Raw genomic sequence first — 21785 nt, forward strand, 5'->3', positions numbered from 1 at the left:
AGCATTAAAAGGCAGGTCTCTAAGCGATTTAGGAATTTTGCTGCATTCAGATATATCATATGATTTTCCGATATATCGATATTATGATTCAATATATCGGTGGTATCGATGCTTTGTTTCGATAATCGTATCGAATCAAATATCGATATTTTGTAATATCGGAACATCCCTAGTCCAGCATGGGTAGTTACGCTAAAGACAAAGAGAAATCGAGTTCAGTTTACCAGTAAGTTCAAGCTGATGGCCATGTGGGTATCGAATGCCTACCGCACCATATCGTCGGAGGCGGCATGTGTCATAGCCGGCATGATCCCAATCGACCATACGTTTTGGAAGAAGATTATGAGTGCTACGAAGCCAGGGGCACTAGAAGAGTTCGGAATACTGCAAGAATCGACACAATGAGGAAGTGGCAGCAGAAGTGGGATGAAGCTGCGAATAGAAGGTGAACCTATCGTCTTATCCCAAACCTGTCGAAATGGGTGAACAGGACACACGGAGAAGTCAGGTTCCATATGGTAAAGACAATGTCGTTCTCCGGTGGAAATGGAGAGAAAAGCAAACAAGTGATTGACGGTACCATTCGGGCCGAGTTTCGTACGGCGGGGAGCTCTGAAGCAGTTGGGTAGATTCACCACCGGGGGCTATCCAAGTAGAGCGTGAACCAACGGGCTTTGTATGACGATCAAGTGGATAGACAGTCCGAGTCGTGTGGTAACACTGGAGCGCGACATGACTCGTGGTCTATTTTCGGAAGATTTTTCAACGACGTAGAACTCTCGGTCGGAGTAAGATAGATCGACCACCGGGGATTATCCGAGTAGAACCGAAAAGTTCGAGAACTAAATAGCTCACGGTCGGTGTTGAGGGAAATTTCTTCGTTAAGAATCAACTAGTTCCAAGATGGGTCGCTGAATGGCGACAGTTGAACAAAGTTGGTTATGCTAACAGGATCGCTGAATGGCGAAGTATAGCACGTTACCAATAACACTAACAGGAGCCAAAGGGCTTAGCATGATGGGCAAATTTCTTAATAAGTCGCTGAATGGCGGAAATGGGAGCGTAGCTAGCTACTAACAGGAGCCTGCATGACAATGATAGAATACGTTGAAATCTAACGAAGCGGTGCAAGCAGCTCGTAACATCTCTCTTTCGCAGTAATACTGCGAGGTGGTTCCGGAGGGGAAGTCAGGTGAAAGGGATCCTAGGAGAGTTATTTTAAGTAGGTAGACCAGTCTTTAGAAGATTTTTAAACTCCTAGATGCTTGCATAAAAAAAACTAGGTCTTAGCCAGAGAGTTCCGGGCAGCGATCTGTGTAGGCTGGATCCTCACTCGGGGACTAGATCGAGTAGAACGGACGTAAAGTAGTATCGGTAACTCCACCGCATGGGGTCTAGCTAAGTAATTTGGGTAACAGCACTGACAAAAGTATTGATTAGGCGCAGCGGTTTGGTTTTATAATACGTGTTTATTGGTTAGTAGTTGGAATAGGAATGAAGAAGAAAAAGAAGACGTCACTTCCTCTATGGGTGCTTTGATCATGGACATGGACTTCCGGTTGCTTAGATCAACACCCCCGCTCAACCGAAGAGATTCAGCTTCTCCCGAAGATGTGCAAATGGTCCTGCTGGTAGGCCTTTGGTAAATATATCAGCAACTTGTTCTTTTGTAGATACATAAACTGGCCGAATAATCTTGTTCTGGATGCATTCTCGAATAAAGTGGAATCGAATATCCACATGCTTCATTCTTCGATGATCCCGAGGCTCCTCAGCAATTCGTATGCACGATTGATTGTCCTCAAATATTCTAGTCGGTTCGGAAATATCAACGCCAAATTCTTGTAGCACATTTCTTAGCCAAATTGCTTCACATGCTGCTTGACTTAATGAAACGTACTCTGCTTCTGTCGATGAGAGAGCTACGGTGTTCTGTTTTCTTGTAGTCCACGAAACGGTTGCATCATGGATTTTGAATGTAAAGCCAGAAATAGATCGCCTGTCCTCACCATCGTTTCCCCAATCTGCATCTGCGTATCCTATCAGCGGACTGGAATCAGCTCTGCGGCGATACACTAATCCATAATCTCTGGTCCCTTTTAGGTAGCGTAAAACCCTTTTCAGGTGGCTCCAGTGCTTATATGTAGGTGCTGCTTGATATCGGCTGAAAGTGTTGACTGCGGCGGCGATGTCTGGTCTGGTTGATAGCATCAAGTATGATAAGCATCCTATCAACTCCTTGTAAGGCTGCTTGGTCAGTTCTATGTTTCCTTCATGTTCAAACTGCGGCTTTGGTTCCATTGGGGTTGATGTTGGTCGACATTCTTCCATTCCGAAACGTTTCAGCATTCCATCAACGTATTTGGGCTGACTAATCTTGATTTGATTCTCATATCGTTCAACTTTGATTCCGAGGAACTGCTTAACTTCTCTCATATCTGTCATTTCAAATCTTTCGGAAAGTTGATTCTTGATAAGTTGAATTTCTTCAAGGTTGTTTGTCATCAGCAAAATATCATCTACATACAGCAACAAGTATACGACCACTCCTCCAGTACGCTTCCAATATAAACAGCAGTCGTAGTTGGATCGTTTGAATCCCAAGCTCAAAACAAACGAATTGAACGCCTCATTCCAGCTTCGTGGTGCTTGCTTGAGTCCCTAAAGCGATTTTTGCAAACGGCACACCATGTTCCGATCTCCTTCCTCGAATCCCTCTGGCTGGTACATGTAAATTACTTCCTTCAAATTTCCATTCAGAAACGCCGTTTTTACGTCCATTTGATTTATGGTGTACTTGAATTGATTCGCTATACTCAGCATAATCCGGAACGTTGTTATTCGTGCCACTGGTGCGTATGTCTCTGTATAATCATAATTCTTCTTCTGCGAATATCCTTTGGCAACAAGCCGCGCTTTATACCTTTCAATGTTGCCGTTGTCATCACGTTTGATCCGGAATACCCATTTACAATCCACGATGTTTTTCTCTTTTGGCTTCGGATGCAAAGTCCAAGTTCCGTTTTTCTTTAAACTCTGCAACTCGCTTTCAATCGCTTCCTTCCATCGGTCCCAATCATCTCTCTTTTTCAGCTCAGCAATGTTATTCGGTATTTCTTCAACAAAAGCTTCTGCATTCAACGCATAGGCCATCGGAGTTTCAACACTGCTATAGGACACGTGGTAGTCATTCATCCAGACAGGAGGATTCGTCAATCGCTTCGATACTGGTTGATCACTGAACGATTCATCAACAGCATGTACTCTCTTCCGTCTCGGATCAGATACAACATCTTCAACATTTCCAGCTTGTTCGACACCTGCAGCTTCTATAACATTCTGTTCATTTTCATCGTTATTCTGTATTTGTCGTATTTGATTTTCATCTTGTACTTTAGCTTCATTTTGATCATCTATCACGGGTTCATTATCGGTTTGCGGTTCTTCTTCTTCCAGTTCATCATTGAAATCTCTTGAACGTGTCGGAGGTTTCCTGCTATTCTCATCACACACAACATCTCTGCTCACAAATATTTTCTTCTTCCGGGGATCAAAGATTCTGTAGCCGTTCGTTGCATAGCCAACCATGTAGTTCCTCTCAGACCTTGGATCAAGCTTTCCTCTGCATTGCTTCGGCACATGGGTGTGTGCAACTGCACCAAACACTCTCAAATTGTCGATATCGGGTTTCTTGTTGTACCAAACTTCGTAGGGTGTCTTCAAAATTTCCAGCGCACTGGTTGGACTACGATTTGACAAATATGCAGCCATTAGGACAGCTTTTCCCCACAAACTTTTCGGTAATCCAGCATCAAATATCATTGAACGAGCTTTATCCAAGAGGGTCCTATTCATTCGCTCCGCCACTCCATTCTGTTGAGGTGTATACGGAGCTGTATATTCCAACGATATTCCTTCTCTACGGCATAGGGATCGAAACGCTTTGCTAGTATATTCTCCTCCATTGTCGCATCGAATTTTTGCAATCTTCACACCAAAATAAGCTGCTACCTTTGCGTTATATTCTTCAAAGCATTCTAAAACTTCATCTTTTGATTTCAGCAGGTACACAACAGTAAAGTGGCTGAAGTCATCAATGAATGTTACAAAGAATCTCTTGCTATCGTACGTTCCAGGCGTGAACGGTCCACTGACGTCACTATGTACCAGCTCCAGTACCCTAGTCGAACGTTGTCCTTCTGCAACTCCAAACGGTTGTCGGGTTTGTTTTCCGCTCAGACATACTTCGCACGGGTTTTGCTTCACACATTCCAGTAACGTAGCTTTCGTACTCACCATTCCGTTTTTCCACAGCTTTTGCAAATTCGCTTCTCCAAGATGACCATATCGTCGATGCCACAGACCAGCTTCATCATCTTTCATCAATAACGCCTCAGCTTCCTTCTTCAATAAAACGTCTAATTGGTAGAGCCTTCCACATTTCCGTCCCGTTGCAACAGTTTGACCATCTTTGACTATCTTCACTTTCCCGCCCGCAAAAGTGATTGACATACCTTTATCTTCAAGACGACTGATGGAGAATAGATTTAGGTGTAACCCAGGGACATACAGCACTTCTTCAACAATGGATGATATTATTCTTCCTTCCACCTCGGTACAGGTCCGGATAGTTCCAGCATATTTGGCGGTCAGCGATTGGCCACTCTTCGCAACAGCAATCGAAATCTCCCTTGGCAAACGTTGTAGCTCCTCGAAATAACTTCTATCTCTCACCATGTGGTCCGATGCTCCTGAATCCAGAAACCACTGGAACGAATTGTCGGTCTTCTGTGTGACTGCTGCGGCCAGCTCCGTTTCACAGGTCACCACAAACGCAATATCCGTAGCACAGTGCACGTTCGCTTTACCTCTACGTGGTCCGTTGTATTTCGTCAAGTTTCGTGAGTTTCCGCTAGCTTCTGAATACTTTCTACCGTTGTCTTCCGTCATCTTAACTCGACAGTCCGAGCGCTTGTGCCCTAACTTTCCACAGTTGTAGCACTTGAACGAGAACCTTTTTCCAGCAAACGCCGATTCGGTATTTCCGTCTTCATCGAGACAATCGTTCTTCACGAAACGCTTCGCTTCTTCTTCCAACAAACGGTTCTTGACAAACTCCATGGACAACTTATCGAATGACATCGTTTCCAGCGCCGTACACAGCCCATCGTATTGTTCTGGCAGGGTAAGAAGAAGTTGGGTAATCGCATCATCTTCTTCAACCTTGGCACCGGTCATCTTCAGTCCTCGCAGTAGCTTGTCGAACTCCAGCAAATGATTCTGCATACTCGCACCGCTCTTCAACTTCAGCAAACCAAGTCTACGACGGTAGTACAGCCGGTTGGCAAGACCTCGACGTTGGAAAGTTCCTTGGATGCTATCCCAGCACTCTTTCGCAGTTTTCCTTCCCATAACGTATTCCAAGTGGCTATCGGAGACGCGGTGGACGATCAGGCTCTTGCACTTCCGATCGAGCTTCCATTTTTCCTCGAGTTGTTGCTTCTTCCTCGTCTTGACTTCCATAGAGTCCTCAGGGAGTTTAGCGTAATCTTCCTCGTTAATGGTTTCCTCGATGCACTTCACAAGGCCTTTCTCCTCCAGCAACACACGCATCCGGTACGCCCACTGGTCATAATTCCTTCCGTCGAAAATCCACTTCTTCTCGTCCTCCATTACCTTGGTTCGCAAATCTTCCTCAAACTCGAATAACGTATCTGGGCCTATAACCTATTGATTAGGCGCAGCGGTTTGGTTTTATAATACGTGTTTATTGGTAAGTAGTTGGAATAGGAATGAAGAAGAAAAAGAAGACGTCACTTCCTCTATGGGTGCTTTGATCATGGACATGGACTTCCGGTTGCTTAGATCAACAAAAAGGTCGTCGAAATGCCTGTGAACTCGAAAGTTTCCACCCCCGGAATCGCTGGACCGACCTCGGCATTTTCCCGGATAGCTTCGGAGTAGGCTAAGTCCATCATCGGGGACTAATTCAGTAGATCACGTTGTTGCACTGGCAAATGATCGTCAGATCTATGATTCAAACTAATAGCGTCTTGGAAAAAGTTGAGTAAATTCTATCCTGAAATCAAAAATTAATGAAAGTATTATCTTGCCACCTAACGACGGCTCTGATAAGTCCCTGCATATGTTTAGCGACTGGCTCCAAAAGCATCCTTCCTACCCGCTTCTGTTTCGGGCTTACATGGAGAAGAAAAAAAAATAAAATTAAATTTTCAACGGCTGCCAAAAAATCATCCTCAAACCAATGCCATCAGCACTCAGGAGCAAGAGTTGCCTGCATCAGAAAACAAAATCAAAAAAAATCATCCCAACAGGATGTAGGCATTTGGTGAAAAGCCATCCCATCGGTAGAAATCGTCTAGTTTTCGGCGAAGAGGAAAAAACAGCACTCAGGCCTCGATGTGATACTGAGAAAGTGAAAAACTATGTCCGCCGCATGGAAATCTCAACTGCAAAGCGCTGCACTAAAGTGTTTACTCTCCAACAGAGGCCACTCAAAGAAAATTAAAATGCATATTAATAAAATTGCTGTAACGTAGCAGCGAGGAATATGAACAACAAGAGCCATTCGCGTAAAAAGGCCATCTTCAGAAAGAAGCAAAAGCGCTGGTCAGGAAAAATCTGGTAAACACTGTGTAGAAAAATTAAGCTTGTGAGGCGAGGTTTTGATGAGCTTTATATTTATTCAGATGGAACTTGTTTTTGCTGAAGGGAACGTTTTATACACAAGGATGTGCATGATCATGAGCAATGAGATGCAGAACTCAGAATCAAATAAATAGATTTAAATTGAATTAACTCCATTTACCATTATATAAAAATGCAACATAACTACAACTTGACTTTAACTTTAACTTAACTTTAACTTAACTTTAACTTAACTTTAACTTAACTTTAACTTAACTTTAACTTAACTTTAACTTAACTTTAACTTAACTTTAACTTAACTTTAACTTAACTTTAACTTAACTTTAACTTAACTTTAACTTAACTTTAACTTAACTTTAACTTAACTTTAACTTAACTTTAACTTAACTTTAACTTAACTTTAACTTAACTTTAACTTAACTTTAACTTAACTTAACTTTAACTTAACTTTAACTTAACTTTAACTTAACTTTAACTTAACTTTAACTTAACTTTAACTTAACTTTAACTTAACTTTAACTTAACTTTAACTTAACTTTAACTTAACTTTAACTTAACTTTAACTTAACTTTAACTTAACTTTAACTTAACTTTAACTTAACTTTAACTTAACTTTAACTTAACTTTAACTTAACTTTAACTTAACTTTAACTTAACTTTAACTTAACTTTAACTTAACTTTAACTTAACTTTAACTTAACTTTAACTTAACTTTAACTTAACTTTAACTTAACTTTAACTTAACTTTAACTTAACTTTAACTTAACTTTAACTTAACTTTAACTTAACTTTAACTTAACTTTAACTTAACTTTAACTTAACTTTAACTTAACTTTAACTTAACTTTAACTTAACTTTAACTTAACTTTAACTTAACTTTAACTTAACTTTAACTTAACTTTAACTTAACTTTAACTTAACTTTAACTTAACTTTAACTTAACTTTAACTTAACTTTAACTTAACTTTAACTTAACTTTAACTTAACTTTAACTTAACTTTAACTTAACTTTAACTTAACTTTAACTTAACTTTAACTTAACTTTAACTTAACTTTAACTTAACTTTAACTTAACTTTAACTTAACTTTAACTTAACTTTAACTTAACTTTAACTTAACTTTAACTTAACTTTAACTTAACTTTAACTTAATTTATTTTTGGATAATCTGCAAATAGGTACCTACAACGATTCGGTTTGGAAAATGTTTCTTAAATACAAGATTATCTTATCGTTAACTCTTATTAACAATCACATGCTTAAATATTGTTACATTGAGAATATGTTAAAGTTATAACTTTACTTAACTTTATAACATAACTTCAAAATATTCTCAGTGAAACGAAATTAAAGCGTCAGCAAATCGTTTTACATAAGAGATCAATTTATCTCTCCACTGGATACTTTCGTAATTGTGGACCTGACTAGGGGATAATTAAACAAATTCAATTCTCTGACAACTTTTAATACACCGATTCACATTCACATCTTGCCTTGTATTTTCTGCCTCGGATCCTAGGTTCCATTGTCTTATTCATTGAGTGCAAACTTTCCTGATAAGACTGAACGCTCTCGACCTCAGATTGGCGTAGCACCTAGATAGCTTAGATGACAGGCGTGCCCTGCGAGTTAATTATAAATTTTCAGCTGTACGAACTTCCTATTGTTGAGGTGGAAAACTTTTTCCCGGGCGATTCTCAGCAAGGCGCCGTGAGAAGAGCATCGCCAATCAATGAATGGGGGAAAGACTGAAGACGATGGCAAGAACAATGCATTAAGATAAATTGATAGAGCTCCTGACGATCACAGCTCCCCAGATAGTGATTTAAATGTCCCTGCTATTGAAAGCTTAGGAACCAATCTAAATGTGAAAATTGACATTCATTAGAAGCGTTTAATTGTTGAATTACATTTTCTCCTTAATTCACGTCTCTTGCAGGTGACCAGGAAATATCGCCTCTGCATCCACAAACAAATTCAACTGAGCCGGATAATCCAAGGACGTGGTCAGCGGCGTCCGTTGTTCAAATCCCCGCCAACAAGGATCGCCACGGTGCCATTCTCAAATGCCTTGCGATTCACGAATCGTACTCGGCCCGTTCGGTGGCCGTCGAAGCACGACTAGATGTTAAGTGTAAGTATACGATGTTAATTTATATAGAGCTTATAAGATCATCAATTGAAAGAGATATGGCTTTCGCGATTTATGGCATATAATTAGTAGAGATGGTCGGGTCTCGGGTTTTCAAACCCGAAACCCGACCCGAACCCAAACCCGACGGGTTCGGGTCGGGTTCGGGTTTGAAAATTCAAAATATTTCGGGTTCGGGTTCGGGTCGGGTTTGAAGGCTACAAAATATTCGGGTACGGGTCGGGTTCGGGCTTGAAAAAAGTCGGGTTTGGGTCGGGTTGGATGAGCATTGTGAACAGAGTAACAATCTGAAAGCTTCCGTATGCATCAGAAACGATGAATTTATCATCATTTCTAACTCGGGTTTTTCTTTGAAAACTTTTTCGGGTTTCGGGTCGGGTTCGGGTTTGAATAGCAATTTTTTTTTCGGGTTCGGGTCGGGTCCGGGTTTGCTTTACAATTATTGTATCGGGTTCGGGTCGGGTCCGGGTTTGAAGAAATAAAATTAGTCGGGTACGGGTCGGGTTCGGGTTTGAAAAATGTCAAACCCGACCATCTCTAATAATTAGTCTAACAAGTTGTTAGTCTGCAAAAATGAAATGATAAAAAATACTAAGTTGGCTCTGTGGGATCTTCATTAAATGGACATATTTAGTTTTAGCATAGGGACAAAATGTCGAAAGTTAAAACGTCGAACCATAAAACGTTGAAAGGACAAATCGTCGAAAACATCATATCTCAACATCGATATGGAATTATTTTAAACCTATTGTTTCACAATGTGGTCGATTGCATATTTATTGAATGACATTTCGTACATATTTTTATATATCATACATCATTATATCATTATATTACAGGTCAGACTCGATTATCCGGAGTATCGATTTTTTTTTTCAGTCCGGATAATCAAATCCTCCGGATAATCGAACCACTAAGAAAAAAAAAATAAATCTTTGATAAAAGAAATTAAATTTTATCTTTTTTCGTTATTGTATTTATATGATGCGGTGGCGTAGAAATTTTTTCTAGGAACAGCAGGGGTCTTTACAAGAAAAAAGAATTTTGACCAGCATACACAAAAAAACACTTTTTCGAACCCCTCCCTTTTCCTAAATATGTTCTAAACTGCAAAACCATTCATATTGTATATTGCAATACCAAATTATCTCAAATTTATGCATAAAAATTGAAAAACATGAACATTCAAAAACAAATTCCGGATAATCCGGATAAAATTCCGGATAATCGAATCCCTGATAATCGAGTCCCCGGATAATCGAGTCTCCGGCTAATCGAGTACCACCTGTATATCATATTTATCATTCAGTTTTTCGAAAGAGAATCACTCCCCCAAGTAATTTTTTCATCCAATGCTCGCTTTTCGACATTTTGCTATTCGATGCTTTGAAATTCGACGTTTTGTTTTTAAACGTTTCATCACCTACCCATTAAAATTTGGTAATCTACAATTGAAACCCCTGCTTCAAAAAGTCACAAGTAAGCTTAAAAGAAGCCCAAAAGGTTTCAATAACTTTCTTTAAAATAGGTGCAAAGTCGAATGATGAATGCACCGTTTGAAGTTGCGAAATCGAATAAGAGAATCAATTGGGGTAACGAAATTTTATAAAATACATTATGTAGTATATCTAGATAACTTATGGCAAATAGTATTGCCTTAAACAATAGTCCATTGTTAAACCAATAGTATTGTCCGATGCTATATAATTAATTATAGCAGTTAGGTTGCTCAGCACATGCTGATTTCCGTTCGGTCTCTTTCCTGACCGACCGTCGACCAGTGCAGACGCACAAGAAGAAACTATTAGAATAATAAATTAATTAAATAGTAGTAACCGAATTACATTCTCGCGTGTGTTTTTATTACTTCCTCTCAACATTTCAAGTTGGCGATGAGGATTAAAACGTGATTAGTTGCGCGTTGTGTGTAGGTAGTGAAAAAAAATCGAAGTGAAGAACCGGTCGGTAACACGTGTTCGTGAACATAACCTCACATTCGATTAGTCGTCATGGCGAATGAGGCAGGTGAATCAAGTGGTGCAGTGAAATTCGAAGCTGGCGACGTAGTTCCTGTCGTTCGTGCTGGCATGTTTGGCCAAATCGAGCAATATGTCGTGGGTGAAAATTTCGAGGAGTATATCAACCGGCTGGAGATGTTCTTCTTGGTGAACGACACGCAGGACAATCGAAAAGTCCCCGTGTTAGTCACAGTCGCTGGTCCCAGTCTGTACACGATCGCAACCAGATTGTGTGCTCCGGAAGATCCTCGTACAAAGTCGTACGTCGATCTAGTCAAGCTCCTAAAGGAACACCTCGGCCCCACCTCTAACGTCGTCGCAGAGCGGTACAAGTTTAGGAAGTGTGAGCAGCTTTCGTCCCAAAGCATCACCGATTTCATCATAAGCTTGAAAGCGACCGCGCAAACATGTGAGTTTGCTGCATTCCTGTCGGATGCACTGCGAGACCAGTTTGTCGCTGGTATTCGTGACCAGAGTCTCCGGAAAAAGTTGCTTACTGAACCGAGCCTAACCTTCGACAAAGCATGTTCGCTAGCTCGAAGTTGGGAAGCGGCTCTGAGTCAAAACAAAGAGATGTCAACCCAATCGCCGCAGAAAATTGGAACGTTTCGGAAAGAATTCCACCAGAAGCTAAAAGTCAAGCGAAGCAACCCAGGAAAGGAGGAGAGCAAAACAAGTCGTCCGTGTCAGCAACCATCGAAACCATGCTTTCGGTGCAATCGTCTCCATGATCCAAACACGTGCCCAGCGCGGAGCTGGACGTGCTATTCGTGTGGAAAGGAAGGTCACGTGTCAACATGCTGTCGATCGAAAAATAAGCAAACCAAGAAGCCCGGAGGAAGTAATCGAGTCGCTGAGATGTCCGAGGCCGTCGAGGTTCTACGCCTGAACATGCTCGGTGGTCCAGTGGAAGCAGCAGCGTCCACGTTGTCGTCGTCGTTCGAAGCCAAATCAGCAGAGGAAAAATGTCAGTCTAACGTCAGTCTGGCAATCCTGGAGCAGGCAAGCAAAGGTCCAACTCCCGGATCGCTTGATCGTGAAGTTGGATTCACCGGAATTCGTGTCGCTGGAATGCGATGGTCATCGAATTGAATTCGAAGCGGACTGTGGCGCGTGCCGCAGCGTAATTTCCGCAGATACGTATCGCAAATTCTTCCCAAACCGTAAGATTAAAGGTATTTCATTGGAATTTGTATCCGTTTCAGGTCAGCGAATCAAACCGCAAGGTACGCTAGAGGTCAGCGTTACCGCTCCGTCCGGAATCCATGGTCGTCTGGAGGTGGTAGTAATCCGGACCGACAGAGAAGTCAACCCGTTGCTTGGTCGTGACGGTCTCGATCTGGTATTCCCGGACTGGAGAAGAATATTTTCTGGCAAGTCTGTGGGTAAGTTCGAACATTCCTTCGAATCAGAGCTCAAGTCGCGTTTTCCGAGAATAGTTAGCGAGTCCGCGAATGACGTCATTACCGGTTTCACCGCGGAGATAGTTTTGAAGCCAGATAGTAGTCCCGTTTTCCATAAAGCGTATTCAGTTCCATTCCTACTTTGTGAAAAAGTTGAGCAGGGTTTAGACAAGTTAGTCGAAGATGGTATTTTAATCCCCGTCCGATCGTCGTTGTGGGCGAATCCGATCGTAGTAGTCCCCAAGAAAGATGGTTCCGTTAGGATTTGTCTCGATGGAAAGGCCGCGTTGAATCGTTACACCACCGTCGAACATTATCCTTTGCCACGTGTCGACGATATTTTAGCAAAACTTGCCAATTGGAAGCTATTTTGCAAAATAGACTTGTCGGGAGCGTATCTCCAAGTGCAATTGTCTGAATCGTCTCAAGTGTTATGTACGATTAACACCCACCGTGGTCTTTTTCGTTACACGCGTATGCCGTTTGGTATTACATCTGCCCCCGCGATTTTTCAATCCATTATGGATCAAGTCTTGGACGGTTCCCCTGGAATTGCGTACCTGGATGGCATCATTGTTGGTGGCGCAACAATTGATGAGTGTCGTCGAAACTTGTTTATGGTGCTTCAAAAGTTGAACGACCATAATGTGCGAATCAATGTTCTCAAATCGAGCTTTTTCAAAAGTGAGATTGATTACGTTGGATATGCTATCACGTCTGATGGTATTCGTCCTAGTGAGGCGAAGGTAAAAGCTTTTTTGGATGCTCCTCCCCCACAAAATGTGAATCAGCTCCAAGCATACCTTGGACTGCTGAACTATTATCACCGTTTTCTTCCAAATCTTTCGATTCATCTTCGTCCGTTGTACGATTTGCTACAGAAAAATCGAAAATTTCTGTGGTCATCCGAATGCCAAGTTGCATTCGAGAAAACGAAGCGGTCGCTGGTAGAAAATGATCTACTTGAACCCTACGATCCCCTAAAACGTGGGTGCAGTTTTGTCCCATGTTGTCGGTAATGTCAAAAAACCCATTTCGTTCGCTTCATCTACACTGACCTCTGCACAGACCAACTATGCTAAAGTGCACAAAGAAGCACTCGCTGTGATCTTTGGAGTCACCAAATTTCATAAATACATTTATGGTGCCAAATTCAAATTGGTAACTGATAACACCGGCATAAAAGAGATTTTTAACCCGTTAAAAGGCATATCGGCCATTGCCGCTGCTAGATTGCAACGGTGGGCTCTAATTCTCGCCAGTTACAGTTACACAATTGAACATCGTCCTGGCAAATTTATGCACCATGCAGATGCACTGTCGCGTCTACCATTACCGAGTCTAGAAGAAGTAGAGTATACAGATCTAGGGCTTAATAGTGTGTCTACGAGTGGTCAAGAAGTAGTTAATATTGACGTCGTCCGTACTCATCAGAAATCTGATCCAATTTTGACCAAAATTATCGCATTCGTGTCACATGGTTGGCCTAGCAATGTCGATCCTTCGTACAAACCGTATTTTCTAATAAGAAATCACCTAGGCATCGATAGGGAAGTGTTATACTTCGATGATAGGGTTGTTGTCCCGGATAGTCTGAAGCTGGCTGTAGTAGAACAGTTACATTCAAATCACGACGGAGTTGTGAGAATGAAAATGTTAGGTCGAATGTATGTCTGGTGGAAAAACTTCGATAAGGACATTAATGAATATGTTCAGAAGTGTCTCGTGTACCAAAAACGACAATCTGTCCCTAAGGAAGTCGTTGAGTCGAAATGGCCAAAATGTGAACGCCCATTCCAAAGGCTTCACATGGATCTATTTTACTTTGAGGGTCACACGCTACTGATAATAGTCGATAGCTACTCAAAGTACATAGATAGGCGTCTACTAAAGGGTTTAAATAGTCTGCAGTTGATAGAACAGGTTGAATCGTTCTTTGCTAGTTTCGGCATAGCCGAGGATATTGTCACCGATAATGGTCCCCCATTTAACTCCGAACTATTCGTGAGATTCTTGGATGTGAATAGTGTCACAGTCTCCAAATCTCCACCCAATCCAACGGGTTGGCCGAGAGAGGTGTAAGGACAGTCACAGATGTGCTTAAGAAGTACTTACTTGACGATAAGCAACAGTCGCTTTCGATTGGTAGGAAGATTAATCGTTTCCTAATCAACTACCGTAACACCCCTTCTTCAGTTACAAATCGTACGCCGTCGTCATTGGTGTTTGCCTATACGCCGCGTACGCTGACGAACATGATTAACCCTCGTAAAGTCGAGTTAGAGTCCGTGCCATCAAAACCTGTAGTCAGAAATGATGATCGAATCATTCAATCCCCACCAGAAATTAGAAACACTTACCGTGCTGGTGATAAGGTATTGTACCGTAATCACTTCAAAGATTTAGTCCGATGGATACCCGCGATAGTTTTGAAAAAACTTAGTCCACTCACGTATTTAATTAGCTTGGAAGGAAACGTTCGAATGGTACACGCAAATCAAATCCGTGTATCAGACTTGTCAGATGTATTCCATCCTACCGTGCCGATCGCTCAGCCAGTGCAACAACGAATCGTGGAAAACGAACAAAGCAACAAACAAGTCAGTACGCCATCTGTGAATAAAAAGCACAACAAACGTCGACGAAGCGAGTCAAAATCTCCCAAGGTGCGGCGCTCAGATCGGTTGAAAGGACAACCAAGGTTGAAGTATCCGAAATGAGATGATAAAGTAGAGTAAGCTTTCAATATGTGATATGGTTGATCGAGTGATCAATTCACCTAGCAGTTTATGAAGTTTTTCTTAAGTGATAAGTATTATAACGTTTTGAAAAAAAAATGTAAACGTAATTTAAAGCCCGGAGAGCTGTAGTATATCTAGACAACTTATGGCAAATAGTATTGCCTTAAACAATAGTCCATTGTCAAACCAATAGTATTGTCCGATGCTATATAATTAATTATAGCAGTTAGGTTGCTCAGCACATGCTGACTTCCGTTCGGTCTCTTTCCTGACCGACCGTCGACCAGTGCAGACGCACAAGAAGAAACTATTAGAATAATAAATTAATCAATAAGCAGTTATTAAATTATAGTCTCGCGTGTGTTTTTATTACTTCCTCCCAACATTTCACATTATACAAGTTATCACGTTTCTGTATTGAGTTTATTATATTTACGTAGATAACAACCTATAGATAATATGGTAACACATGTCATTGGTCCCAAACCCCAGAATATTGTCTCCAAACCTACAAGCGCCATCTATGAACCTTTTATAATTTTCACATATGCAAAAAAATGCTCAATGTTATAAATTGCCAAGAGCATAACACTACGTGCTGTATTCAAAAAGCGTTATGCGCCAGCCAAACACTTCTTGGAGTAGTTCTTAAGAGCTACTCATTTTGTGGTGTGTGCTAACGTAAGAACTAAACGACACATACAAGACGCGACGCGAGACAAGACATAACACTTATCGTTCTTACGCCCATCTCCACACTCTCTTGATGGAACTGTCAAGTAGATTGACATTGATCAGTTCAAAATTTTGAACCCAAGGGAGCCGAAAAATTAACGCTAAGGGAAAATAGTTTCCATGACAGATTTAAAACATGTGTAAAAGCAGAAAGACTTGCAAAAGATGTCATGGAACACATATGGTTCCATATATTGTGAGAGATATGAATTCAATGTTGTTTAAAGTAGTGTTTTAAGGTTTTGTGCTTCACTGTGCATTTTAAGGTGAACGGGCCGTTCGTGAGCAGCGTCATAATTTTGTACGCAAGTGCACTGTTTGCTGCATTCTCGTTCAAAATTAGAACGCGTTCAGTTCACTTTCGGCTCGCGTTCAGCTGGGCGCGGGCGTTGTGGTCAACCCTGCCCACCTTCAGCGAACAATGGAAGGTAAGGACCTTGGTGGACCCCCCTAAGCGTGTCATCGATGTTCGTTGCTGCATGGCTACGCAGCTAACCTGGAGGTTGCGATGTGCAATAGCCCCTCTCCGAAGCAATGTCTTCTTGGTGGTCCCGGAGAGACGAAGGGTTTGGCGGCAATGGGAATGGTTTAGTAGGTCGGGGGTGTAGTCCTGTTTACTGTTTGCATGTAGTAAATGGTCCCCAACCCCACATGCCCGGACCTTGGTCCGGAGTCTGTTGAGCAGATTATCCCCCCATTGCTAAAAAGGAAAAAAAAACCTGGAAGAAGTACAGCAGTCCATCCGGCTGAGGGGAGCGTACGGTGGTACACAAATAGCGGCGATCCGGTTACCACTCGCAGCAGCCAAAAAATTCGTCGGGGCTGGAAAGGTCCAGGTGCGATGGTCAATCTGACCGCTGAAACTGATCCCTTGGGAGACCAATTCGGTGGAGACCCAGACAACCAAAATGTACGTATAACGAAATCACCTGGAGGCTCTATATGTGCAAAATTTCACTTATAAGATGTTGCGAAACGGCCTTCTACGTACAAAAGTGGAGGCGATATGCGTGCATATATTATGTGATGAATAATAACATACAATGCGAGTGTATAAATATTCTACCGAACTAAACTGCAATATTATGCGACTTAACTTATGATAACAAATGATGATTTGACAGCTGCTACGGATTGATCCGATTTACTTTGTACGTGTGTACGGGACGAAGCAAAATGTACAAATGAACTCAGAAGAGAAGTGTTTTATGCGAGGAAACTCATCAATCTGACGAGTTTATCCACGGTGTTTAGCAAGTTTGATGTAATTAGTATGGATAAACGAGTTGTAACGTGAACTTTCATGCGATTTCTGGTTGTCTGGGAGACATGCTCCAGATGCATGGATTGTTGAAAGGCTAGTCCGCTAAGACCACGCAGATCCTAGCGAGGCTAGCCCGTCCACATCCGATTGCAAATCATAAAGAAATACAATACAGTAGATGTTTCCTTCAACTGGGCAGCTAACTGACTGATACCTCAATCAGCAGCTGCAACTCTCTTTATTCATTCCAGGTATATATTTACAATTCAATCACACTTATCCAAATATCATACCTCTCGATAAATCTTCCACACTTTTACCTACGACGACGCATGCTTCTCAACCGACGATTCTTCTACCTGAGGTGCGACACTACCTCTATTCCAACACTCCTCCTTAGGGTCGCAACCTCTAATCACGATCGTCTCCTCCTGTCTCGAAACTCCTCCTCGTTCCGAACTTCGTACATGCTCCGTCATCCATCCGAGCTCCTCCTGACTTCGATCCTGTCCACGAGCTCCTTTGACCAGCCAGCTGCCATCCAGTGGCCTGTATCGCCTACGTTCCCGATAGATCCCGTCCTCCGTTGCGGCCAATCCATCCAGCCTGAGGATTCCGTACTGCGCCACGCGACTTATGCGGCCAATCCTCCTCCAGAACGATACATGCTGTAAGAACACGTTCCTGGGCCCATAACCTGTTGAAAGGCTAGTCCGCTAAGACCACGCAGATCCTAGCGAGGCTAGCCCGTCCACATCCGATTGCAAATCATAAAGAAATACAATACAGTAGATGTTTCCTTCAACTGGGCAGCTAACTGACTGATACCTCAATCAGCAGCTGCAACTCTCTTTATTCATTCCAGGTATATATTTACAATTCAATCACACTTATCCAAATATCATACCTCTCGATAAATCTTCCACACTTTTACCTACGACGACGCATGCTTCTCAACCGACGATTCTTCTACCTGAGGTGCGACACTACCTCTATTCCAACATGGATGTCGACCACCGGGCAACAAACTGCAAAGGCCCGGGCGGGTCCATACACTGCAAGTAATGTGGTTAAAAAGGTCAAGTTTTTTGAAGACACCTAGGTGCATGCTGTGTAAAGCAATGAATCGGTGAAGCTTACGCTTACTGGCGTACACCGCAGAGCTATTGGACATCATCCGGGACAGTGCCACAATAGCTGTGAAGGCTCTCTTGCAGGCATAATCGACGAGGCTACCGAAGGTAAGCTTATCGTCGATCATCACCCCCAAGTGTTTGACGGAGCGCTTCGAAGTGATCGTGTAGTCGCCTACACTGATCACCACTTGCTGCACCGACTTTCGGTTGTTGACAACAACTGCCTCAGTCTTGTGGTGAGCCAATTCCAGTTTCGTGGAGCGCATCCACTCCTCCACAATCGCGATCAAGTGGGCTGCAGTCAATTCCACTTCTTCGTTCGATTCACCGTAGACCTCCAGCGTAATATCGTCGGCAAAGCCAACTATGACCACACCCGCCGGGAATTTTAAACTCAACACTTCGTCGTACATAACATTACATAACACCGGACCCAGGATGGAACCTTGCGGGACTCCTGAGGTTATGTGGAAGCACTTCCGACCCACCTCTGTGTCATAGACTAATACCCGGTTCTGGAAGTAACTTCTGAGAATCTTGTACAGGTACTCGGGTATCCCCAGACGCAGGAGCGCATCTGCAATAGCCGCCCAACTAGCAGTATTAAATGCGTTCCTTACATCCAGAGTCACTACTGCGTAATAGCGAATCCCCCTCCTCTTACGCTGGAATGCTATCTCATCGGTTTTCTTAACCGTCAGAATAGCGTCTACGGTGGACCTCCCTTTCCGGAAGCCGAACTGGTTGCTTGAGAGACCATTTACACCCTCGGTGTACCTCAACAGTCTGTTGAGGATGATCTTCTCGAGCACCTTCCCCGCCGTGTCGAACAAGTATATTGGTCTATACGCCGACGGGTCACCGAGTGGTTTTCCCGCCTTTGGCAATATTACCAGGCTCTGCCTCTTCCACACATCTGGAAATACTCCCTCGTCCAGGCATATCTGCATAGCAGATCTGAACATCCCGGGAGCCTCCAAGATTTCGACTTTGAGGGCCAGGTTTGGAAGTCCATCCGGACCTGGTGCCTTACCTATACTGAGGGATTTTGCAATCCCTACAAGTTCCTCATCGATGACCCTCCCCTCATCGCCAGCCCCAATCCCTGGCTGTCCTACGAAAGGAAACCAAGGGCTAGGGTTGTGGCGCGGAAAGAGCCTTTCGATGAACCCCTCCAGCATCTCTGGAGATTGCTCTGTAGGAGCCATTGCACCTCTTGTCTTCGCAATAACGATCCTGTAGGCATCGCCCACGGACTCGCGTTGGCACTCTGACAGAGTCCCTCAAAGCAGGCCTTTTTGCTTGCCCTTATCTCGGACTTCAACGCGGCTTTGGCAGCGGTGAACACCACCCGTCGTTCTTCACGCACCTCCTCGGTACGTGCTCGCTGCATCCGCCTCCTGGCCCGTAGGCAGGCACGGCGCAGGTTCGCAATCGCTTGAGTCCACCAGTACGTCGGTGGTCTCCCATTCCTAGGGTGGACTTTCCTAGGCATGGTAGCATCGCATGCACGCGAGAGCACCGCTACCAGTTCGTCCCCGCTTAGGCCGAGTAGGTTACGCTCACGACGGAGCGCCTCTCTAAGTACTTTGTCATTGAAGTACGACGTCTTCCACCTACGAAAGCTTGGCCTTGACCTAGCCGCTTCATCTACTCGCTGCCTGCTGTGGTTGTAGTCGATACTGTAGCGAACCACCAGGTGGTCGCTGTGAGTGTAGGCATTGTCGAACTGGAGCGAACTACTCGTTAGGCCAGGACTACAAAAAGTAACGTCAATAATCGACTCCGCTCCGTTTCGGCCAAAGGTACTTTTGGTACCAACATTAGCCAGATCGACATCTAGCACGGCCAGAGCCTCTAGCAGGATTTGAGCCCGCTGGTTCGTGATACGGCTTCCCATTCCACGGCCCAGGCATTGAAGTCACCCGCTATTACTACTGGCCTTCGCCCTGTCAGCACGGTCGTCATACAGTCCAGCATCTGCGTGAACCGCTCGGTCGACCAACTCGGAGGCGCATAGCAACTACTGAAGAGGACCCCGTTTACCTTGGCGATCACGAAGCTCTCGTAAGTAACTCATGAACGGGGTATTTACCCGTCGTCCATATCGGATCCATCCACGACCCAGTTGCCGTTGCCGACGGGTACTCGGTATGAGTCCGATATGATGGCGATATCCGTCCCCCCACTCAGCAACTGCCTGATACAGCAATTGCTAAGCTGCGTCACAGTGGTTCAGGTTTAGCGTCGTTACCTGCACTGTGACTTTTCATTTATGACTCTTTTGAAGGTCGGGCACCTTGAGCCTCCCGTTGGAAGCTTGTTGTTCACGGACTTCCCGGAACAAATCAAGCACTTGGGAGGGTTCTTGCAGCCTAGTGCCTTATGACCTTCCTCACCACATCGCCTACACAACTTGGTCCTATAAGGGCCTTTACAGCCCCAGGACTTCTTCCAGGTTGCATTGAGACAACCGTGCACCCCTCACTCCGTCTTCTGTTGTGATCTCATCCAGTTCTCTACATTCGGCCACTGCCTCCTGGGATAAGGTTCACACACTTGCCTCGTTGCCCAGCGACTTCGCGACGAGCTTCCGGCAGGCCGAACACTTGATCCATGGATTTTTTTTTTGAGTTCTAAGAGCATATCTCCTTTCTGGGTGCGCCTAGTTCTCTTGCCGGACGTTTTGAACAGTGCTACTCCCCGACTTTGGTGTGACTCAGTAAGCCTGCATCCCGCTGAATTTCCGGTGGCTCTGCTAGTGCTGGCTGCTACCGATTGTGGTATCACTGGCGATCTCTGCATTTTTCCACTCCTTGCGAATATTATCGCGTCTTCGAAAGATGAATAGAACAGATTTTGTTGTTTTAATTGCTCCTAAGACTGCATTGCCAAAAAAATCCTCCAGTGCGAAACATACCAGTCGAAAGCATCAAGAGGGTCTTCGTATCCTCCACTAAATTCTCCATCCAAATCGATTATTTGCTCCATTCAATTGACACAACGGTTCTCAATTCGGCGTACAAAATAATGTCACGTTGACAGATTGAGGCCGCTTGAGGAGTTCTTTGTCGGTGAATACAAAGCTGGTTTTCGTGAGGGCCGATCAACAACGTATCAAATGTTTACCTTGCGACAAATCCTTGATAGTGCCGGGAATACAACTTGCAGACTCATCATATGTTTATTGATTTCAAGGCGGTGCACAGTGCGTTGCTCCATAGACAAAAATCAAAGTTCAAGTTGTTTTATTCGGTGATAATAAATATCAACAAGTGTTTATAGATAGCATTTGTTATTTAAACAAGTATTTAGAAGCTATACAACGCACTTAAACTATTGCAACAAGCGTCGAAAGTGACAGTTGTCGGAGTAGCAAAAAAACTAAATTTTATCGCATGTTTTCAGCAATTCTTTCAACTAGCACGGAGAGTGTTGAAACTAAGCTATCAAATCAAAATCTTAAAGAGTGGCTGAAGGTTGGTAAAGTATATTTGATGTGATAAGAACACCAATTTTTTACTTTGAATATGAGAAGTCGGCACGTTGAGTTGGCTATGAAATCAAACTTACACTCCCGTGCTAAAGTTTGGGTTCACCCCCTCAAAAACATACAAAAGTGTTCTGTCCATATCTCCGTGATTACAAGTCCAATTCAAACTCTTTAA

At 43.2% G+C, this 21785-nt stretch overlaps 1 protein-coding gene across 2 annotated transcripts in view; it reads left to right on the forward strand.

Moving 5' to 3' along the window:
• The window catches only part of LOC5578544, a 625448-nt gene that overhangs the window by 327269 nt on the left and 276394 nt on the right, over positions 1–21785 (forward strand). For both annotated transcript variants that reach the window (XM_021853771.1, XM_021853772.1), the window contains exon 6: positions 8608–8802. In XM_021853771.1, the coding sequence (XP_021709463.1) occupies positions 8608–8802 (195 nt within the window). The remainder of the gene's footprint in view (positions 1–8607; positions 8803–21785) is intronic.

Source organism: Aedes aegypti, chromosome 3 (assembly GCF_002204515.2).
Source record: "Aedes aegypti strain LVP_AGWG chromosome 3, AaegL5.0 Primary Assembly, whole genome shotgun sequence".
In the NCBI taxonomy this organism is placed as follows: Eukaryota; Metazoa; Arthropoda; class Insecta; order Diptera; family Culicidae; genus Aedes; species Aedes aegypti.